Source organism: Mus caroli, chromosome 4 (assembly GCF_900094665.2).
Source record: "Mus caroli chromosome 4, CAROLI_EIJ_v1.1, whole genome shotgun sequence".
In the NCBI taxonomy this organism is placed as follows: Eukaryota; Metazoa; Chordata; class Mammalia; order Rodentia; family Muridae; genus Mus; species Mus caroli.
In genome coordinates this window covers 114807253-114825444 of record NC_034573.1, presented here as the reverse complement: position 1 = coordinate 114825444, position 18192 = coordinate 114807253, and the positions used below count along the sequence as shown (strand labels likewise).

The following is an 18192-nucleotide window of genomic DNA, read 5'->3' as shown; positions in this document are numbered from 1 at the left end:
GAGATCTGGCGCCCTCTTCTGGAGTGTCTGAAGACAGCTACAGTGTACTTACATATAATAAAAAAAAAAAAAAAAGGTTAAAAAAAAAAACAAAAAAACAAAGACTAAATAGACAAAAGTGGCTTAGAAACTCCATTCCCGGGACCCACCAACAAGCTGTCCTTTGAGCTCCAGGTGCTCACCATGTCATGAAATGCCTGAGCACACACACATACAAAGCTAATGAAAAACAAACAAACAAATCTCAAAATGGACTTCTACTGCTCTTTTGATTTCTCCCCCCCACCCCCCATACAGGGTCTCACTATGCAGCCCTGGCTGTCCAGGACTCGTTCACTGTGTAAACCAGGCAGCCTCAAGTTCACAGACTCTGCCTGCCTCTACCTCCCTGACTAGACCTAAGAGAAGAGCATGGTGGGCATGCACCAGTACACTACCTTTTGTGCCCACATCTCATTAAAAGAGGCAGAATACTTACTTCCTTACACGTCAGCATCCTCTTAGTCTTATTTGAAGGTTCTTCTTCCATCTGTGCATCCCACTTCCTTGCCTTTTTGGTGGGTGCTTTATGATACACAAAACAGAGAAGATTAACAATACAAACAGCATTTCAAAATCTGGAAGACTACTGTAGGAACAAGCCCTGTGTAAGGAGGCAGGAGATGCAGGGTTACAAGCAGTCATGGTCATTGTGGGGTTCAACTTGCATCATGTAGAAACTATCATGTAGAAACTTTATGAAGTATCTGTAGTGATTTAAATGAAAACAGCCACCATAAGCTCAGAATGTTTGAACACTTGGTCCCCAATTGATGGAACTGCTTGGAAAGGAGATGTGTCCTAGAGCTGGGCTCTTGAGGCTAAAAATCCCCAGTCCACTGCTGCTTGTTTGGTCATGTACTACATAAAGAGCAATAGAAAAGTAACCAAGACAGACCTCCTGTCTGACTCTGAAGCTATTCATGTGCACCTTTGTCAAGCAGTCCTCCTAAACCATCAACTGTATCTTTAAAAAAAATGTAAAAACTCTCAAGTGGAGAGCTCAATTTGCATGGTAAGCAGAATGTGGAACCAGATGCTAAATACCTGCCTGTATGGAGGAAATTATCCCAAAGCTACAAATCACATTTAAATGGTTCAAAGAATTGATCTCACCTGCATCACTGACTTCTGCAGATGTTTTCTTCTCTTCTTTGTATTTTGCAAAAACCTTTTCACTTAAGTCCTTGGATATTCTGAAAAATAAAAGCAAAGTCACAGCTGCTCTGAAAAGGCCAATCTGGAGAGGTGTGACACTCGGAAAGAAAAGGAAATTCCACCACGTTTGTGGTAACTGCTGGGTGATGCAGCCAATGCCCAGCTGTTACAGAACACTAGGTTACCAAGCTCCATGTACTTCAGGTGTCGAAAGGTGAACAATGCACAGACTTTTCTTTAAAGCAGCCATTCCTAACTCCGTGCTCAGACTGGGACTGGAGCTGGGTGGTGGAGCACTTGCACAGGCCCTAGCTTCTGTCCTAAGTACCTTAAAACCCTAATACCAGGCTGGTGAGACGGCTCAGTGGTTAAGAGCACTGACTGCTCTTCCAGAGGTCCTGAGTTCAATTCCTGGCAACTACATGGTGGCTCACAACCATCTGTAATGGGATCTGATGCCCTCTTCTGGGGTGTCTGAAGACAGCAACAGTGTACTCATCATATATATAAAAATAAATAAAATTTTTTAAAAACAAACCAAACCCTAATGGCAAAGCCAGTGCTCATGGCAAGTGAGAACAGAACAAGTAAGCTAATTAGTAAGGAGGAGAGAGTATTACCTGACGGCAGAGAACTTTTTAGCTTTGGCTTTATTTAGAAACCTCTGGTACTTGGCAATCTTCTCATCCAGGGCTCTGAGCACGGCTTTGGTGTCATTTCCCACTGGCTCCTCCTGAGTGTCTGGGGAACACTCTTCCTCAGCATCCTCTCCTGGCTGTTCCTGCTCCTGTTCTTCCTCTTCCGCAGAGCTTTCCAGATCTTCCAAGTCTGATATCTCCACAGGCACCAGGTCATCCGCAGAAAACTGAGGCCCCACGTTGATTTTGCCAAAGTTCTGGCGAACTCGTGCGAGGATCTGTTGCATCATCTCTGAGTTTCTATCCTGAGAACAGTCTACTTCTGGCTCCTTTTCAGTGATAGAGTCTGACCTTTCAACTTCTGTTTCTATGGTCTCTTCTTCTGGGTTGTTCCGTGTTGTTTCTGTGGGAACTTCCAATGGTGAGGATGGTGGAAGCTAATGAGGACCAAAAGATGTAGGAGAAGGGGAAAATGGAATCAAAAAAGGAGAACCCCGCTTCAACTGCTACTGGCTCTCAGATAAGCAGTCCTCCTTTCGGGTCTAAGCCAATGGAACTCTCCCCAGCAGCCAGCGCTATAGAGGATCTTTTGATCCTTCATAAAGGACAGAGCTGTGGTTTAGGAGGACGGGGACTGACCCAATGAAACCAAGACAGTGGTGTCCTCCACTTTGGGTATCAGCAAAAAGGGGGCAGAGGAGGCACATTAAAAAAATAGAAGACACAAATCCAAGAAATTGGAAGCGAGTCTAACGGAGGACCAGGAAGTATAAGGAGAGATGTGGTGAGGCCAGAGTTCAGAGTCTAGAAACACTGAGATGACTGGCCTATTTTAGGTATCCATGCAAACTCAGCATGTGCCAAGCTTTCGACATTTCACATATGGACCATTTTATCCCTGTGACCCAAACTCACGTAATGACTCTCCAAAGTGGAGAGTGGCTGAGTAAACTGCTAAACAAATCCAGAGTCCATAAAATGCAGGAAACTGAATAAAAGTTTATATATTTTTGAGTTGGCAAATTGGCTCAGCATGTAAAGGCACTTGTTGCCCAATCTGACAACCTGAGTTCAACCCCCAGAATTCACATGGTGAAAGGCAAGAACCAACTTCCCAAAGTTGTTCTCAGATTCTCACGTGTGTGTACCATGGTACATGTTTGTGTGTACACAAGCATACGCACACGGGCATACACATACTAATTTTAAGTTTGTATGTTTTGTAGTGATTTCTAGATTTCTTTTTTCTTTGAAGATAGGGTTTCTCTGTGTAGCATTGGCTGTCCCAGATTTCGCTCTATAGACCAGGCTGGCTTCAAACTCAGAAATCTACCTGACTCTGCCTTCCAAGTGCTGGGATTAAAGATATGAGCCATCACCACTAGCGATTTCTAGTTTTCTGATCTTCAAGAAATTACTACTTCATCAACAAGAAAAGGAGAATGAACCAAAAAAAAAAAAAAGATAAAAAGGAGAAACCCTGAATAAGGCTAACTGTGCTTAAGAGTTAGATCTCTGTGGAGGTACCGGGTCCTCAGAAGCCTTCCCCAGGGCTGGCGAGATGGCTTAGTGGGTAAGAGCACTGACTGCTCTTCCAAAGGTCCTGAGTTCAAATCCCAGCAACCACATGGTGGCTCACAACCACCCATAATGAGATTTGACACCCTCTTCTGCTGTGTCTGAAGACAGCTACAGTGTACTTATTTATAACAATAAATAAATCTTTAACCAAAAAAAAAAGAAGAAGAAGAAGCCTTCCCCAACTTCCACTCACAAGTCCTCCTCTGACTCCTTCAACCCCTTATCCTGGTGGACTGCTCACAGTACCCTCAATTCCATGAACTCAGATATATACAAGCATAATAAACATACGTTCTTGGCACTGAGGGCCTAAATCCTCTGGACACTCCTGAGGGATGTGTTGTCTTCCCATATACATAAGGAATAATGTGCTGTAGGTGGGGAACCTAGTTGACTTCAGATAGGATCTGCTCACTTGAAAGATTCAGGCAACACTCAGTTTCACCTCCAACCTTTGGGGAAAGAAGAGGGGCCAGAAACTAGCTGAATCATCTATAGCCACTGATTCACCTACATAAAGAAACACTTCTCAGCCGGGCAGTGGTGGGGCACACCTTTAATCCCTGCACTTGGGAGGCAGAGGCAGGCAGATTTCTGAGTTCAAGGCCAGCCTGGTCTACAAAGTGAGCTCCAGGACAGCCAGGGCTACACAGAGAAACCCAGTCCCGAAAAAACAAAAAAAGAAAAAAGAAACACTTTTCTAGGATGGTGAAGATCCTGATAAGCCTACCCAGTGCCAGAATGGAAGTAGCTGTCTGATTCTTCCTCCCAGCCCCATGCTCCCAGAAATAAGACTCAGACTCAAAATATATTTACAAATACTTTGGTCATATAATTAGGCTCTTCTCTGACAAGATCAAAACTTCAAATAACTCCAATCTACATTTTGTCATATGGCTGGTATGCTCAGATACCATGCATCTGTCTCCTGACATCTTCCTGGGTGAATCTCCCATGCCAGGCACTATCCCAGAATCCTTTTGCCTACAGGATGCCCCACCTGCTATTACGTGCCAAAGTGATAGGCCATATCCACACAGACAGAAGATATTTCCTCTGCAGCTGTCTGTTCTCTACCTTGCCTAGGCAGGGCTTCCATTGAGCTGCCTGACCGTGCCTTTGTGATGACCTGGTAATCACAGATCACAGTACTTTGCTGAGTTTCTCTTCTAGCCAATCACATCCCAGAGCCTTGACTTTGTAGCGGAGTGTAACTGTAATGCTAAGGGAAGCAGGCTGTGAGGCTCAAGTCCATGATTTGTGGGGTCTCCACTACTTTCAGAAGTTAAAATCAGAATTTCACTAGAGTCAGAGACCTGTAGAAGTAGAGTGGACATCCACTACACATATCTGACATCCACTACACACAGGTACTTGCACTTACACACCCGACCGACCTCCACACCCCACTAGAATCTAAGTATATCAGGGTAGGGACCTGCCTGCTTTTCATGGTGGCCCCTCTGCCCCAGAGGGCTAGGAGCTCCACTCTGGTTGCTAAATGAATGGATTAATGAGTGAATGAATGATACCACTCACAGAGCAGAGAGACAGGGGAACTGCTGTACTTGGTTGGTTGTGGTTTTGAGAGAAGGGGGAAGAAAGCCAGATAATGTCAATCTCAGGAACACTAAGACTTTTTTTTCCCCTAAGACAAAGTTTCTCTGTGTGGCCTTGGCTGGTGTGCCTCGGCTTTAGGTGTGTGCCCCACTGCCACCTGACAGCATGCTAAGTTTCTAATGCTGGAGAAAGATACCCAAATGGAGCCATCTTGCTTTAGTTAAGAGGTATTTCCAGGAGAAGACCAGAGCTATAAGGATCCCAATGATGGAATACAGAAACAAAACCCAAAGCCATCACTTCCAGAGACCCGCTGAATTCTGAAAAGGACCCTAGAAACAGGTAAGTCATGTGTAAAGACTGAGACTTTGGCCAAGCCACCATCAGGGTAAAAGCTATGGGGCAGTAGGCAGCTTCCTGTCTGTGTCCCAGCTCAGTCCCTAAGCCCAACACCTCCTGACCAGAATGTTATCAACTCCGCTCTGCCTGAGCTCCCAGTTCTCTTTAAAGCAAGGATTCCTATTTACCAGTCTGTTCTCTGTGGCTGTGGTTGGTCTGAAAAAAGGTTTCTTCATGAATGAACTTTGGCAACACCTCTGCTCCCACAGAAGACAGAAATTTAACAAATATTAATTTCTTCTCCTCCTCCTTGCCCCACAACTGGTACCTACTCTCACAGTTCTGCCTTCCTCTGCTCATTTGTCTCTAATGCTCTTCAGCAAGTCTATGCAATGGATGACACACATGTACCAAAAATGAAGACGTTCCACAAAGGAAACAACCCTGAGTCACACCACACTGGGGTCACTTGAGCCCATTTTCCAGGACCTGTGCTCAGTGCTCACCCTCTTCTTACCTGGGAATCGGTCGGTAGCTCTGCGTTGGGCGGCTTGACAAAGAAAGGGATTCGGCCTCTCTGCCAGTCATTGAGAACCATCTTGCTCACAGTCAGCAGGTCAGGCTCTCCACCCTAAAAAGACAGGACAGGTTCCCAGTTAAACCCACAGAGCAAAAGCTCTTCTGGATGAGTGAGGGCCACTTTAGTCACTCTGCTCCTTAACATCCAGCTGACACAGTTCCCACTGCTCTCACAATGGCAGGTCCGTGCATCCCAGTGCCAACCCCCAAGGCGCTGGCTCACCTTCAGTAACTTCCCAGTGCGGAGAGCTAACTTCTCAAGAAAGTCCTCCGCACTCTCCCAGGACTCAATCTTGTATGTCTTGCTGATATACTCTGGCTTTGCTCGTTCAAGGACAGCACCAATGTGGTCTTGAGGAGCTTTAATTTTTTCAACTTGAACCTAGAGAATTATAGAAATGCTGTGTTCAATTCTTTTGCATAGACAGGAAAATTCAGTGATTTGTAATAAAGTGAAATGGATTTCCGTATCACAAGGTGACTAGGGCTTTGCTGTGTCTGTGATAGTTTGGCAGGAGCAAGGAACACCCCTGAAAGCTCACCACAGCCAGAGCCCAGAGCTCAACTCTAATCCTGCTTTACCACAGGCTGTGTGCGGCCTCCACAGTCAGTTTGAACTTGGAATGCTCTGTGTCACTCACTGGCAGGAACGGTTAAGATGCCTGCTACTCCCAGAACCCAGAACACAAAAAGCAATCCAAGAATTTCAGAAGGACGGGGGAAATATGCAGAGGACTTATGCTAGAAGCATGGTTATGGTTAGGGGGAATCATTTAAGTTTTCAGTCATATTCAGAAACAAGGGAGGAAATGACTGGGTTCCAAGATGACTCAATCCATAAACCCATGAGATGAATTATCACTAAGCATAAACAAGCCCCGCTTCCCTTCGGATCCCATGTGGTTACTGCACACTGCTGTGGGATGACACTGACCAGATATGCCCACAGCCCCTCAACCTCCTGAGGTAGGCTGAGTGGAAAGGAGGCTGCTCTGTTCAGCATCATGTTTCTGCATCTGCTTAGACAGGCTGACCCCAGGCTGCCTTCTCAACAAGGAATGGCAAAGGCTCTTAGGGATCCCCACAAAGGAAAACAGGATTGTTAAGGACAAATACCCACCACTCCTTTGAGCACAATGTCAGTCTCTGAGTCCTCAGATGGGTAAACCACACCAGGGCAGTCAATCAGGAATATACGACGCATCAAGGTAATATACTGCCAGACCTGCAGACAGAAAATTCTAAGTTTGTCAAAGTCAAATACTGGGAGCTAAACTTCACTGATCTGTGACATTGTCATATTAAGCTAGAAAGGAGAGAAGGGAAGGCCAAAGAAAAGCAACCTGCTGAATAATCAGGCCATAGTCTATCCTTTACTTAAGCCAAGTACGACAACCTCCAAGCACAAACTAGAGTTCCATCACTGAGAGTCCAAGAATAAGGCAGAGGCAGGATTTCTAGTTGGTATTGTGCAAAGCCACCACAGTGAACCTGTTCAAGTCTTGAAAACATTCAGAAACCCAGAGATGCCAGCTTCTTTGTCACAAGGCAGAACAATGCTGTTCCCAAAACTCTTTGTGATGGCTGCTGCTTCTAAATAATAGAAGCTATCTAAAGACCACGTTTTCACCGGGTGTCTTTCCATTTTTGTTTTTGTTTTGGTTTTTTTTTTCGAGACAGGGTTTCTCTGTATAGCCCTGGCTGTCCTGGAACTCACTTTGTAGACCAGGCTGGCCTCGAACTCAGAAATCCACCTGCCTCTGCCTCCTGAGTAGTGGGATTAAAGGCCTGCGCCACCACGCCCAGCACGTTTTCTTTCCTTCTTAACCCAGACACCAAATATTCTTGGGTTGGTTTTATTAAAGCAAAAGGCTGGAGTTAAGAGATACGGGGGTGGTTCTGTGGTTTACAGTACTTGCTGTTCTTGTAGAGGACCCAGGTTCAGTTCCCAGCATCCACAACAGTCAATGGCAGCTCACAACAGTCAATATTTCTAGTTCTAGGGGATCTGGTGTCTGTTTCTGACCTCAGTTAGCAACAGATACATACACAGTGAACATATATGCAGGCCAAACAATTATACATGTAAAATAAAAATGAACAATCTTTAAAAATAAAAAAAAAAGAGTACAGGGGCAATTTACAAAGGACTTAAATGTAGGCCATAATCAAATCACACCCCAGTCAACTATTAGCATACAGGGTGCACCAATCCTGAGAGGGGGACAGGGACCAGGTACCATGTCCACTGCAGAACACTTGCCTAGCATGTGTGTGGCCTGGGTTTGATCCCCAGTACTGTTAAAGAAAGGAAGGGGACAGGAGGAAGGGAAGAAGAGAGGGGAGATCTCCGTATCTTAAACAGTCAAGTCTTCATAGAAATAAAACATAGAGTAGGGGGCTGGTGAGATGGCTCAGTGGGTAAGAGCACCCGACTGCTCCTCCAAAGGTCCAGAGTTCAAATCCCAGCAACCACATGGTGGCTCACAACCATCCGCAACGAGACCTGGCGCCCTCTTCTGGAGTGTCTGAAGACAGCTACAGTGTACTTACATATAATAAATAAATAAATCTTAAAAAAAAAAAAACAACATAGAGTAGAACTCATACACACCTTTGTTTCTCCAGCAATGGGGGCCACATTGCAAACTTTCTTTGATCGTAATGTATTAATCACAGAGCTCTTGCCTACATTTGGATAGCCAATGAACCCAACACTGATTTGTTTCTTGTCTGTGTGCAACTGTGGAAAAAAAAAGAGGAAAGAAAAGAGTATCTATCATATATACTCGGCCATAGTTCCCTTTGGTCAGTCAGACTGTGTTATTTGGCTAATGGAAGGACTACTATAGCACAGAGCATTTAACACATCCTCAACACAAGCCTGCCTCACAGTCCAGGAGATGCAGTGTATTTTCATGTCAGGAGTGAGCCGTGACCTCAGGCACCCACGTAAAGCATCTCTGCTCTAGGTTAACAGCATGTAGATCAGGAAGAGGCAGCTTGTCCATCTCCTCATCACAGTGTATCACCAGCCACAGTAGAGACATCTTTAGGGAAGGAGCCTAAGAGGTGCCCACTGGAGACATGTGTGTCTGAACATGGCTGGAGCACAGCAAAAGGCAAGTGTTCAAGTCCCAACCAAGTCTAAACACAAGGCAGTGAGACCATTCCTCTACACCCTGCTCCCCAAGTGCTCCCAGAGCTAACTCTAGAAACTGGAAGAGTCTCTTCTGGAGACAACGACAAACCCAAAGAAAATGCCTGTGTCCCTAATTAACACTACCCCCTTCAGTGAGATCCACCACTGCTAGCAGGCCCCACACCAAAAAGACACCAAGAGTCTATCAGAGTTGTGGGTACTTTTGCTTTCAATTTGATATCAGTTCTCTGTTGCCCAGGGCAGTTTCAATCTCTTGAGCTAAAGTGATTTGGGGGAGAGGAGTCTTGTCTCTGAAACAAACCCCTGTACCAGAGAGGAGCACGAGAGCACCTGAGTACACTGCTCTCAACGGCACTTCAGTCAGAAGACTGTGAACGCCAAGTGACACTCGGCCTGACACTGTTGTCCATAGTACAGAGAAGCAGAGTGAGTGAGAGATGTGTGTGGGGAAGATGGACGCAAGTAACCTCACGGCACCCAGCATCAGGAGGCTACAGGAGCCTGAGGCAGGATGGCTGTTGCAAATTCAACGCCAGCCCCAGCTACACAGTGACTATGGAGCTACCCTGCATCACAGTTCCATCTGTTCTCAAAACACAAAATGAAACCCTTTTCCATAAAACAATGAGTTCAAGAGGGGAAGAGAGAGAGCGTGCGTGAGAGCCACACGCACTAAGTCATAGCTTAGTACTGACAAGTGCTTAAAAGCATGTTTAAAGGCTCTGGGTTCAATGTCTAAATTAAAAAAAAAAAAAAAAAAAAGGCCGGGGGTGGTGGCCCACACCTTTAATCTCAGCACTTGGGAGGCAGAGGCAGGCGGATCTCTGAGTTCGAGGCCAGCCTGGTCTACAGAGTGAGTTCCAGGACAGCCAGGGCTACACAAAGAAACCGTGTCTCGAAAAACCAAAAAAAAAAAAAAAAAAAAAAAAAAAAAAAAAAAAAAACCCCCCCCCCAAACTAACCCTAAAATTTTAAAGCAGGAAACATTTAATAAGTATGTAAAAATACGGGAAAGAGTTGGGGGAATCAAGAAATAAATCATCAGTTTGTACCAACAGCACACAGTATTGAAATAACAGAAGTGATGGCCAAGAGTCAAAAGTACTGCTTCTGGGAAAGGAGGAAGGGTGTGACGGGAAGTGTGACTTTGTTAGAGCCAGGCAGAAGAGAAGACTCTGGGACATTCAGAATGTCCCTGAAGTGATGGGCTGGGCAGCTATCCTGTGACAAAGGCTGAATGAACCACCTGGTGCTAGTGATATGGCAGAACAGGTAATGTGATGAGAAAATGCTTCAGACCCTTCCTGATCCAGAGCGCCTGCGGGTTTTTATACCTCTAGAAAACACTGAGAAGTGAACAAAACAATTGTTGTGAGACAGATTTCATTATGTAGCCCATTCCGGCTTAAACTTTTGGTCCTCCTGCCTCTACCTCCGAGGTACTGACCCAATGTTAGCAACTTCGGACACGCACGCCAGCCCCTGAGTGGTGGTAAGCTCAGCTACAGCACGCTAGCAGAAGCAGCCTCCCTACCTTCCCAAACTGCCGCAGAAGCTGAATGAATGCTCCCTTCCCAAAGGCATTGGTGAGGCTCGCATGGAAAGCCAGCGTTGGGTAGTCCTGGGAGAGCACAGCAACCCATCGTTTCTAAGGGGAGGAGAAAACACGCTGGTAAATTATAGCTGTTTGTTTACATGTTCAGAAGAATCAGAGGTGGAATTACTGCATGGCTTCAAATACAGCACTGCCCTAGGGAAACAGCAGCTATAATTCTTTGAGATGCTTTTTCAAGTATGACAGTTAGTGCTTTGTCTTTTGTTTAACAACTGACTGCAAAACAATGTTCCAAAAACTGTCCCAACTACTAAATGCAATTAATGGAACACAATGGGGAAGTAGTCAGTGACTGGCAACTGCCTCCACTGGGGGGACACAAAAGCCTGCAGCTGCCCCCGCCAGAAGACGGAAGGTGGCTCTGCCCAGCGCCAGTGCATGTGCTAGCTCTCTGTCAGTAAGGTCAGTAAGGGCAACCCCCAGAGGGTGACACTTCAATGGCCTGTTGTTTAGAATCTATGTACTGATGTGCTAGTGAATGGCTTGCCCTGCTGGCCTCCACAGTGGGTTTAGGGTCACGAGCTGAACTTACGGTTGCCCAAGTTGGAACAAGGTCACACTTATTGAGTACAAAAATGAGATGTTTCCAGGGTTTTTCCTTTTTCAAGTAAGCTTCGATGTGGGGGGAACGAGTGCCCATCGGATCTCTAGCGTCAAGGACTTGAACGACAACATCTGATGAGTCTATCACCTGCAAATCCAAAGAGGCAGAAACAGTTGGCTACAGTGCATACAAAATTTAGGGGACATTTATGGGAGCCCAAAGGGATAAAATCCTATTTGGAAGCAACTGCAAACAGTCTGCAAGGGGAGTAAACAGCATCCATTCTCAATGTCCACTCATCAGAATTCAAAAGCTGTTCAAGAATTTTCAAAACTTGTCAAATTTCAAATAGGAAAGCTGGCTTAGATCAAGCCCATCTGATTCACAAGTACCAGGTATTGTGTATGGGTTTGTGTAGTTTACAGAAAATTAAATTTGCCTAGTTTACTCTTATGGTCCTAGTCTCCTATTATGGTTAATCACATGGAGTGCTTGGAGCTTTTTATATTATCCCCTCAGCCCCCAGACAGTCAGTTCAAAAGCACTGGGTCAGCACTCAGGAGTACACACAAAGCCTTTCTTTCCTTCCCCACAGAGTTAGGCAGGCTGGCTAAGGTATTAACCCTTCCTAGACCGAGATAGTTAGCCTAAGTAACTACTTACAATCCCCCCACACCTCCCTTTGGGTTTTTGAGACAGGTTTCTCTGTGTTATAGCCCTGACTGTCCTGCAACTCACAAAGATCTGCCTGTCTCTGTCTCCTGAGTGCTGCATTAAAGGCATGCACCACCATGCCTGGCAATAACTTACACCTCCTTAGGCAGCACTAACCATGCGGGGTACATCCTAAGGGGCAGTGTACAGAGGACTGACAGGCAATAGAACACAAATGCTCTTCCTTTCCAGCACAGCAGTAGTGTGCACATCACAGCTCCTTCATGGAGGAAAAGAGAATGAGGGAAGCAGTAAAGCATTACTTCACCCAAGGGCTTCAGTCGGGCAGCCACTGTGCCTGCTCCTCAGTGAGCACCACGAGCCTTACCTTGTAGAGTTCTCCCCATATTCTTTTTGACTGCCCTTTTTTATATATCTCTTCTTGAGCTTCATTTCTAAGTGAGAAAGGAGCAGAAATGAGCAACTGAAGCACTATCAAGAAGAAAAGGCAATGGTGGTGGTTCACGCCTGTAACCTCAGCTCAAGAGCTGGTAGACAGAGCTCTGTGACTTAGCAGCCTGGTCTACACAGTTAAGTTCCAGGCCTACAAGGACTACACAATAAGACTCTGTCTCAAAAATGAAAACAGCCGGGCGTGATGGCACACGCCTTTAATCCCAGCACTTGGGAGGCAGAGGCAGGTGGATTTCTGAGTTTGAGACCAGCCTGGTCTACAGAGTGAGTTCCAGGACAGCCAGGGCTACACAGAACAACCCTGTCTCGAAAAACCAAAAACCAAACCAAAACAAAAAAAAAAAACCCAAAACATATCAAAGGGAAGGATATTCAGGTGACTCTGCAAAGTCACTGAAGCAAAGCTCCAACAGCAGATCAAGCTGATGTGGTACATGTGCACAATGGAGGGCCTTAAAGGGAAGGACACTGCCGGGTGTGTCAGTGCACGCCTTTAGTTCCTGATCTAAGGAAGCAGAGGCAGAGAGCTCTGTGAGTCTCAGGCCAACCAGGGTTACACACAGTGAGACCCTGGATCAAAAACAAAAGGGGTTGGCAAGTAGGGAGCTGAGCATGGCTCACCAGTTAAGAGGGCTTACTGCTCCTCCAGAGGACCCGAGTTCCAGGCTAGCCAGAGCCAAATAGCAAGACCCTATTTCACAAAAGAGAGGCAGGGCAGGGGAACCCCTTTCGGCAATTTGTAATCTTTACTTTATGGATCCCCACAAGAATGAAGAAAACTAACGATCTTTTCTCTCCCAAACAAATATAAAGTGAAAATAAAAACAACTCATCACACAAAGTATGCATAGATATGAAAACATATGCATATGAAAACACCGCAAAGAAACTCATTACTCTGTGCGCTAACTTAAAAATAAACAAAGGGCTGGCAAGACGGCTTAGTGAGTAACACACTTGTTCCAACCTGACAACCTAAGTCAGGTCCCCAGGACCCACGTGGGAGGAGAAGGGAATCAACTCCTCTGACCACTCATCTACCACAAATATGCATACACAAAATAAAACACGAATTTGAACAAGCAAACCAACCCCATGACCTTTATGCAGGTTCATCACTTTTCATATTATCATTGGAGGTTCAGAAAAAGATCAACTATAAACTGAAGTGGTCTAGAGACCCAGGAAGACAAAGTGTCAATTTCCAATTTAGGAATAACAGTGCACACCACTGACATAAGGAAGAAAACATAATTCCTTTTTCTTGGTAACCAAGAGGGGTGTGTGGTGATGAAGCCTTGCAGAAGTATTTTTGGTCTGGCCTCTAGTGCATTGATGCCTCTAGTCTGAGGGAAGAAGAAACTAGCTGTGTGTGCAATCCTATACCCACAGCATAAGGGAAACATTCTGTAGCACAGCAGCAAAGATGAGAGCCTCAAACGTACCTTACACCAGTGTCCTCCATCACCAAATCACGGTCCTTGCCCTGGTCATAGCTCTCAGTAGACATTTCAGCGTTTTCTAGAAGGGACTGCATATCACTTGCAAACAAGTTTGGCCGCTTTCTCTGTGACTTTGGGCCAAATGTACTTTCAAAGCTTTCAGTATCAAGAATGTGGACTTTTGCGTTCTAAAGACAAAGGAGAAGTGCAGGTAAGACTCAGGAAAGAAAAACACTGAGCCAAAGTAAACTAAAAAGCTCAAACCACACCAAAACCCACAAGAGCACAGACTCAATGAAGTTTCAAATCTGTAATGCGTGTTTATATTGCACAAGGGCTTCTTCTATTCTGAAAGGCTGTGAGCTTCCCTGCAGTATGTAAAGGTAACACAGACACCGAGTAAGAACAGCCATGTGAGACTTGCCAAACTCTGCTTTCCTTCACCCATCATAGACTCCAGTCACATATAATCAATGCTACAATGATGAAAATTAACTGATCTTTTCTGACCCTTTTTTGGAGCTTTCAAACAAGTGCATAAAATTCGCCAAATTCACAGGTTTTGTCAAGGACAATCAGTCAAAATGTGTGTGTGTTTTTTTCTTTTTTAAACCAACTGTAAATGCCAACTTTTTCTTGGAAATTAATTTCTCTCATGGCTAAAAGGAATTGCTTGTTTTATAAGATGCATTTTAGTTTCAGATAACATTTTCCCTAATTTAGGTAACATTTTTATTAAATGCACATGGAAACACTTCAGATGAAAAACATCTAGCAAAAGTCCAAAATAATAGGTTAGATGTGATAAAAGGAACCTGATCCTAACTAGAACTTGATGCGCTGTGAAGGAGTTACAGGCATAGGAATTCTTGAAGCAGGATAAAAGTCAAAGTGGAGTTAGGATCTACCACGTAACAGAATGTTAAAGGCTGCAGAGACTCTCCTTTAAAACAAACACAACACACACACCTTCCTCCCTTAGCACAGGGCCCTGGGTAAACCCCGGCTGGGGAGCTCATGAGTGATGGATCAGCCCCATGGCTTCCAAACATCACTGATCCTCCTGAGGGGGCCTCACTGACCTGGACTCCCTGAGCTTGTGGCTTATATTCTCTTGCTAGCTTCTAACTGAGGGAACGTCTGTCCACAAGGAAAACTGCATTTTCTGTGGCAATGGGTTCTGAAGTCAGTGAGTAAAAATTAAGTATGACTGGGCTGTAGAGATGGCTCAGTGGGTAAATCCCAGCTTAATCCCTGGAAGCCATGTAAAAAAAAAAAAAAACAAAAACAAAAAACAAAAAAACTACACAAACAGATGCAGTGGTGTTAGTCTGTATCCCAGCAGATGGTGGTGGAGACAAGTAACACACAACCATATCAATTATACAAACAGTGTGAGCAAATATTATCCTCAGAAATCTTATAACTGGGCTGGAGAGATAGCTCAACAATCAAGGACACATTTTGCTCTTCCAGAGGACCCGAGTTCAATTTCCACACTCACATCACTTGATCACTTGTCTCACCACTGCCTGTAACACATCTAAACCAGGGGATCTGATACCTCTAGCTTCCAAGGGCACTCGAACGCACTCACACACTCACTCACACACACACACACACACGCACACGCACACAAATTAAAAATCAAACCTTGAGCCGGGCATGGTGTCCCATGCCTTTAATCCCAGCACTTGGGAGGCAGAGGCAGGCGGATTTCTGAGTTCGAGGCCAGCTTGGTCTACAGAGTGAGTTCCACAGGACAGCCAGGTCTACACAGAGAAACCCTGTCTCGAAAAAACCAAAAAAAAAAAAAAAAAAGTCAAACCTTAAAAAAATCTTATAACCTATGGTTTTGAACTAATCAGCTTACTTACTGTAATACTGCACAATTAAAGTGCACATGCAAAGTTATACTATTTTTACTCCATTCCTACAGAAACACATCTAACACACAGAACTGAACGTATGAAAGTTAGAATAGATCTGATTTGACTCCCCTGTGTAGAAGCATTTTAGAACTAGAGTCCATACCATGCTACAGCCACTGGATTAAAATAGAAAGGGTTTCCAAAGCCAAGGCAGAAAGCCCACCAATTATTCTGAGTATTTTCCTCCATCAAAATACAAGCTGACTCCTGAAACTGAAGGTTCCTTCATTTCACACATCAGATATCTGCAACGAACAACTGGAGCAAGCAACAAAGCAATAAATCCACAATAGAACCTCTGTTCTTCCCAGAAATGGATTCAATAGTTGGTTAGAAGATGGCTTTAGGGAGAAGAGACAAAGAGAACAAGGGAAATGAGCAACTTGTCTGTGGTTCATGAATTACACTCATCTGTTTTCCTGAAAGGAAACAGTCACTCACTAATAGGTGCCATTCTTCAAGTCCATCATAAAACACAACATAATTGACAAAACCTGAGGCAATAGGCAGCTTGGCTTTTGATTCTGTTCTGTAAGTAAACACTTCTCTTTGAACTGCTTAATCCTTGTATGCATGTCAATGTTTCCCTCCCCTCCTCACACTGGCACTCAAGCATGTGCACTGGCTGGGTTTCTGGGAATTATTATTCAATGCAAGTTTAAAATGTGCAGGCAAACATTAAGCCACTTCTTTGTTCCGTGTGAACTCCTTCTGCTCGGGCCAGAGTCAGCCCTTACTGTACTATACAACTCCAACAACCAACAATCGCAAGAGTACCCTTCCCTGTACCTGAAAAAAACCTCCAAGGAGTTCACAAAACACTGAAGGACTCCTTCCATCTCAGCCTTCATTCTACATCTCTCCGAGATGACGAACTAGCACTGACAATCCCAGGCTCTTCCTAGCCAGTCTGCCAACTTAGTTAAGTTCTAGGCCAGTGAGAGAACCTGTCTCAGAAAAGAAAAAAAAAGAAAGAAAGAAAAGGTAGATAGTCCTGAAGAATGACAGTCGAGGTTGTCCTCTGGCCTCCACTTGTACATGTGAAGACACGAATGCATGGACATGCACAGGCATGCGTGTGCGCACATGCACACACGCGCACGCGCGCACACACACACACACACACACACACACACACCACGCTGTGTTGCACGCTTACTAGACCAAGCGTTCCAGGTGCTTCAGCTGTATCCAAACATGAAAAGAGGCAAGTGCATTCTCTTTTATGGCAAGGAAGTTAAGGTTCATGGAGAACCATAACTAAGCAAAAAGGAGGGATGAGTGAAGACAGAAATTCAGGCCTCCCTGCAAAGCCTCGTTTGGATCCACACAGTACTGCACCTCCTGGGCCAAACTCAATTCACAGTAAGGGTGACAAAGGAGAACACCTAAAGCTCATAAAACCCTCAGTGCTGCTTACAAAAGCCAAAGCCAAACTAAAGCCGCTATCTATCTGCCCAGAGTTGGCCCTAAAAACCACAGCACTGACGTGGCACTTTGTCTTACATGAGGCTGGATTCGATCGTGCAGAAGAGACATCGGTAATTTGCTTTGTTTCATGACAACTTTGTATGGATCCTTCATAACTTTATCCATTTCCTCTTGAAATTTTTGTAATGATGCCTGCTTGATCACACGAGTATTTCCTGTTTCACAGATAGAGAACATGCCAGTTAATACAGAGATTGGTTTTGCCTCTGCGTGCACTCTCTGACAGGGGAAGAAGGCAAGTCTCCATTCTCAAGCCCCCAGAGCCTACACATTCATCACTCCTTAGAAAAGTTGGCAAACTTGAGAAAAGCGGGGAAACATGCCTCTCGCACTCACACACTGGGAATTCGCCCACCACTAAGACACATAATGGGTTTCAACAGTTTTCAGAGCCCAACTTCCTGACTGGATGAAAGCAAAAATTAAACATCACTGAATGGAACTGAGATTTGACAAATGTTCCTGCCAGTCCTGGCAAAGAAACCTGGAGCCAATCACAGCTGACCAGTTCACACAGAGAAAGAACCCCAAACCTCAGAGTTAAGAGGGCTTGAAGGGACCGGTAAAGTATCCAGGACACATCCAATAAGGCAACAGCGCTGAGAACGCCAGGCCTTTGATGCTGAACATAGCATTCAAGTCAACAACAGCAGATGCAGACACAAGGGTCAAGTGCCCAACACTCACTACTTGCCAGGGACTATGCTAAGCAGTTACATGGTCTTCTTTTTACATTTATTTGTGGCGGGGCACCATAGTACCTGGGTGGAGATCAGAGGACAGCCTGCAGGGGTTGTTATCCCCTTTCTGCCTTCTATTCTGTAGGGTCCAGAGACAGAACCTAGGTTGTGAGGCTTTCGGGTAAATATCTTCACCATCGAGCCTCCATACCAATTCTCGGTTTTTTGTTTGTTGGTTGGTTTTTTTTTTTTTTTTTTTTTTTTTTAAACAGAATTTCAAGTCATCCAGGCTAGCCTTAAACTT

General features: G+C 44.9%; 1 protein-coding gene across 1 annotated transcript in view; it reads right to left on the bottom strand.

Annotated features, from left to right (window-relative positions):
• Gnl2 (G protein nucleolar 2) overlaps nucleotides 1-18192 on the bottom strand; it is a 25483-nt gene that overhangs the window by 885 nt on the left and 6406 nt on the right. The window contains exons 4-15 of the mRNA XM_021160192.2: nucleotides 17224-17363; nucleotides 13790-13974; nucleotides 12259-12325; nucleotides 11205-11363; nucleotides 10592-10705; nucleotides 8509-8637; nucleotides 7015-7119; nucleotides 6118-6276; nucleotides 5833-5946; nucleotides 1818-2272; nucleotides 1156-1235; nucleotides 479-564 (exon numbers count right to left, since the gene is read on the bottom strand). Of these exons, the coding sequence (XP_021015851.1) occupies nucleotides 479-564; nucleotides 1156-1235; nucleotides 1818-2272; nucleotides 5833-5946; nucleotides 6118-6276; nucleotides 7015-7119; nucleotides 8509-8637; nucleotides 10592-10705; nucleotides 11205-11363; nucleotides 12259-12325; nucleotides 13790-13974; nucleotides 17224-17363 (1793 nt within the window). The remainder of the gene's footprint in view (nucleotides 1-478; nucleotides 565-1155; nucleotides 1236-1817; nucleotides 2273-5832; nucleotides 5947-6117; nucleotides 6277-7014; nucleotides 7120-8508; nucleotides 8638-10591; nucleotides 10706-11204; nucleotides 11364-12258; nucleotides 12326-13789; nucleotides 13975-17223; nucleotides 17364-18192) is intronic.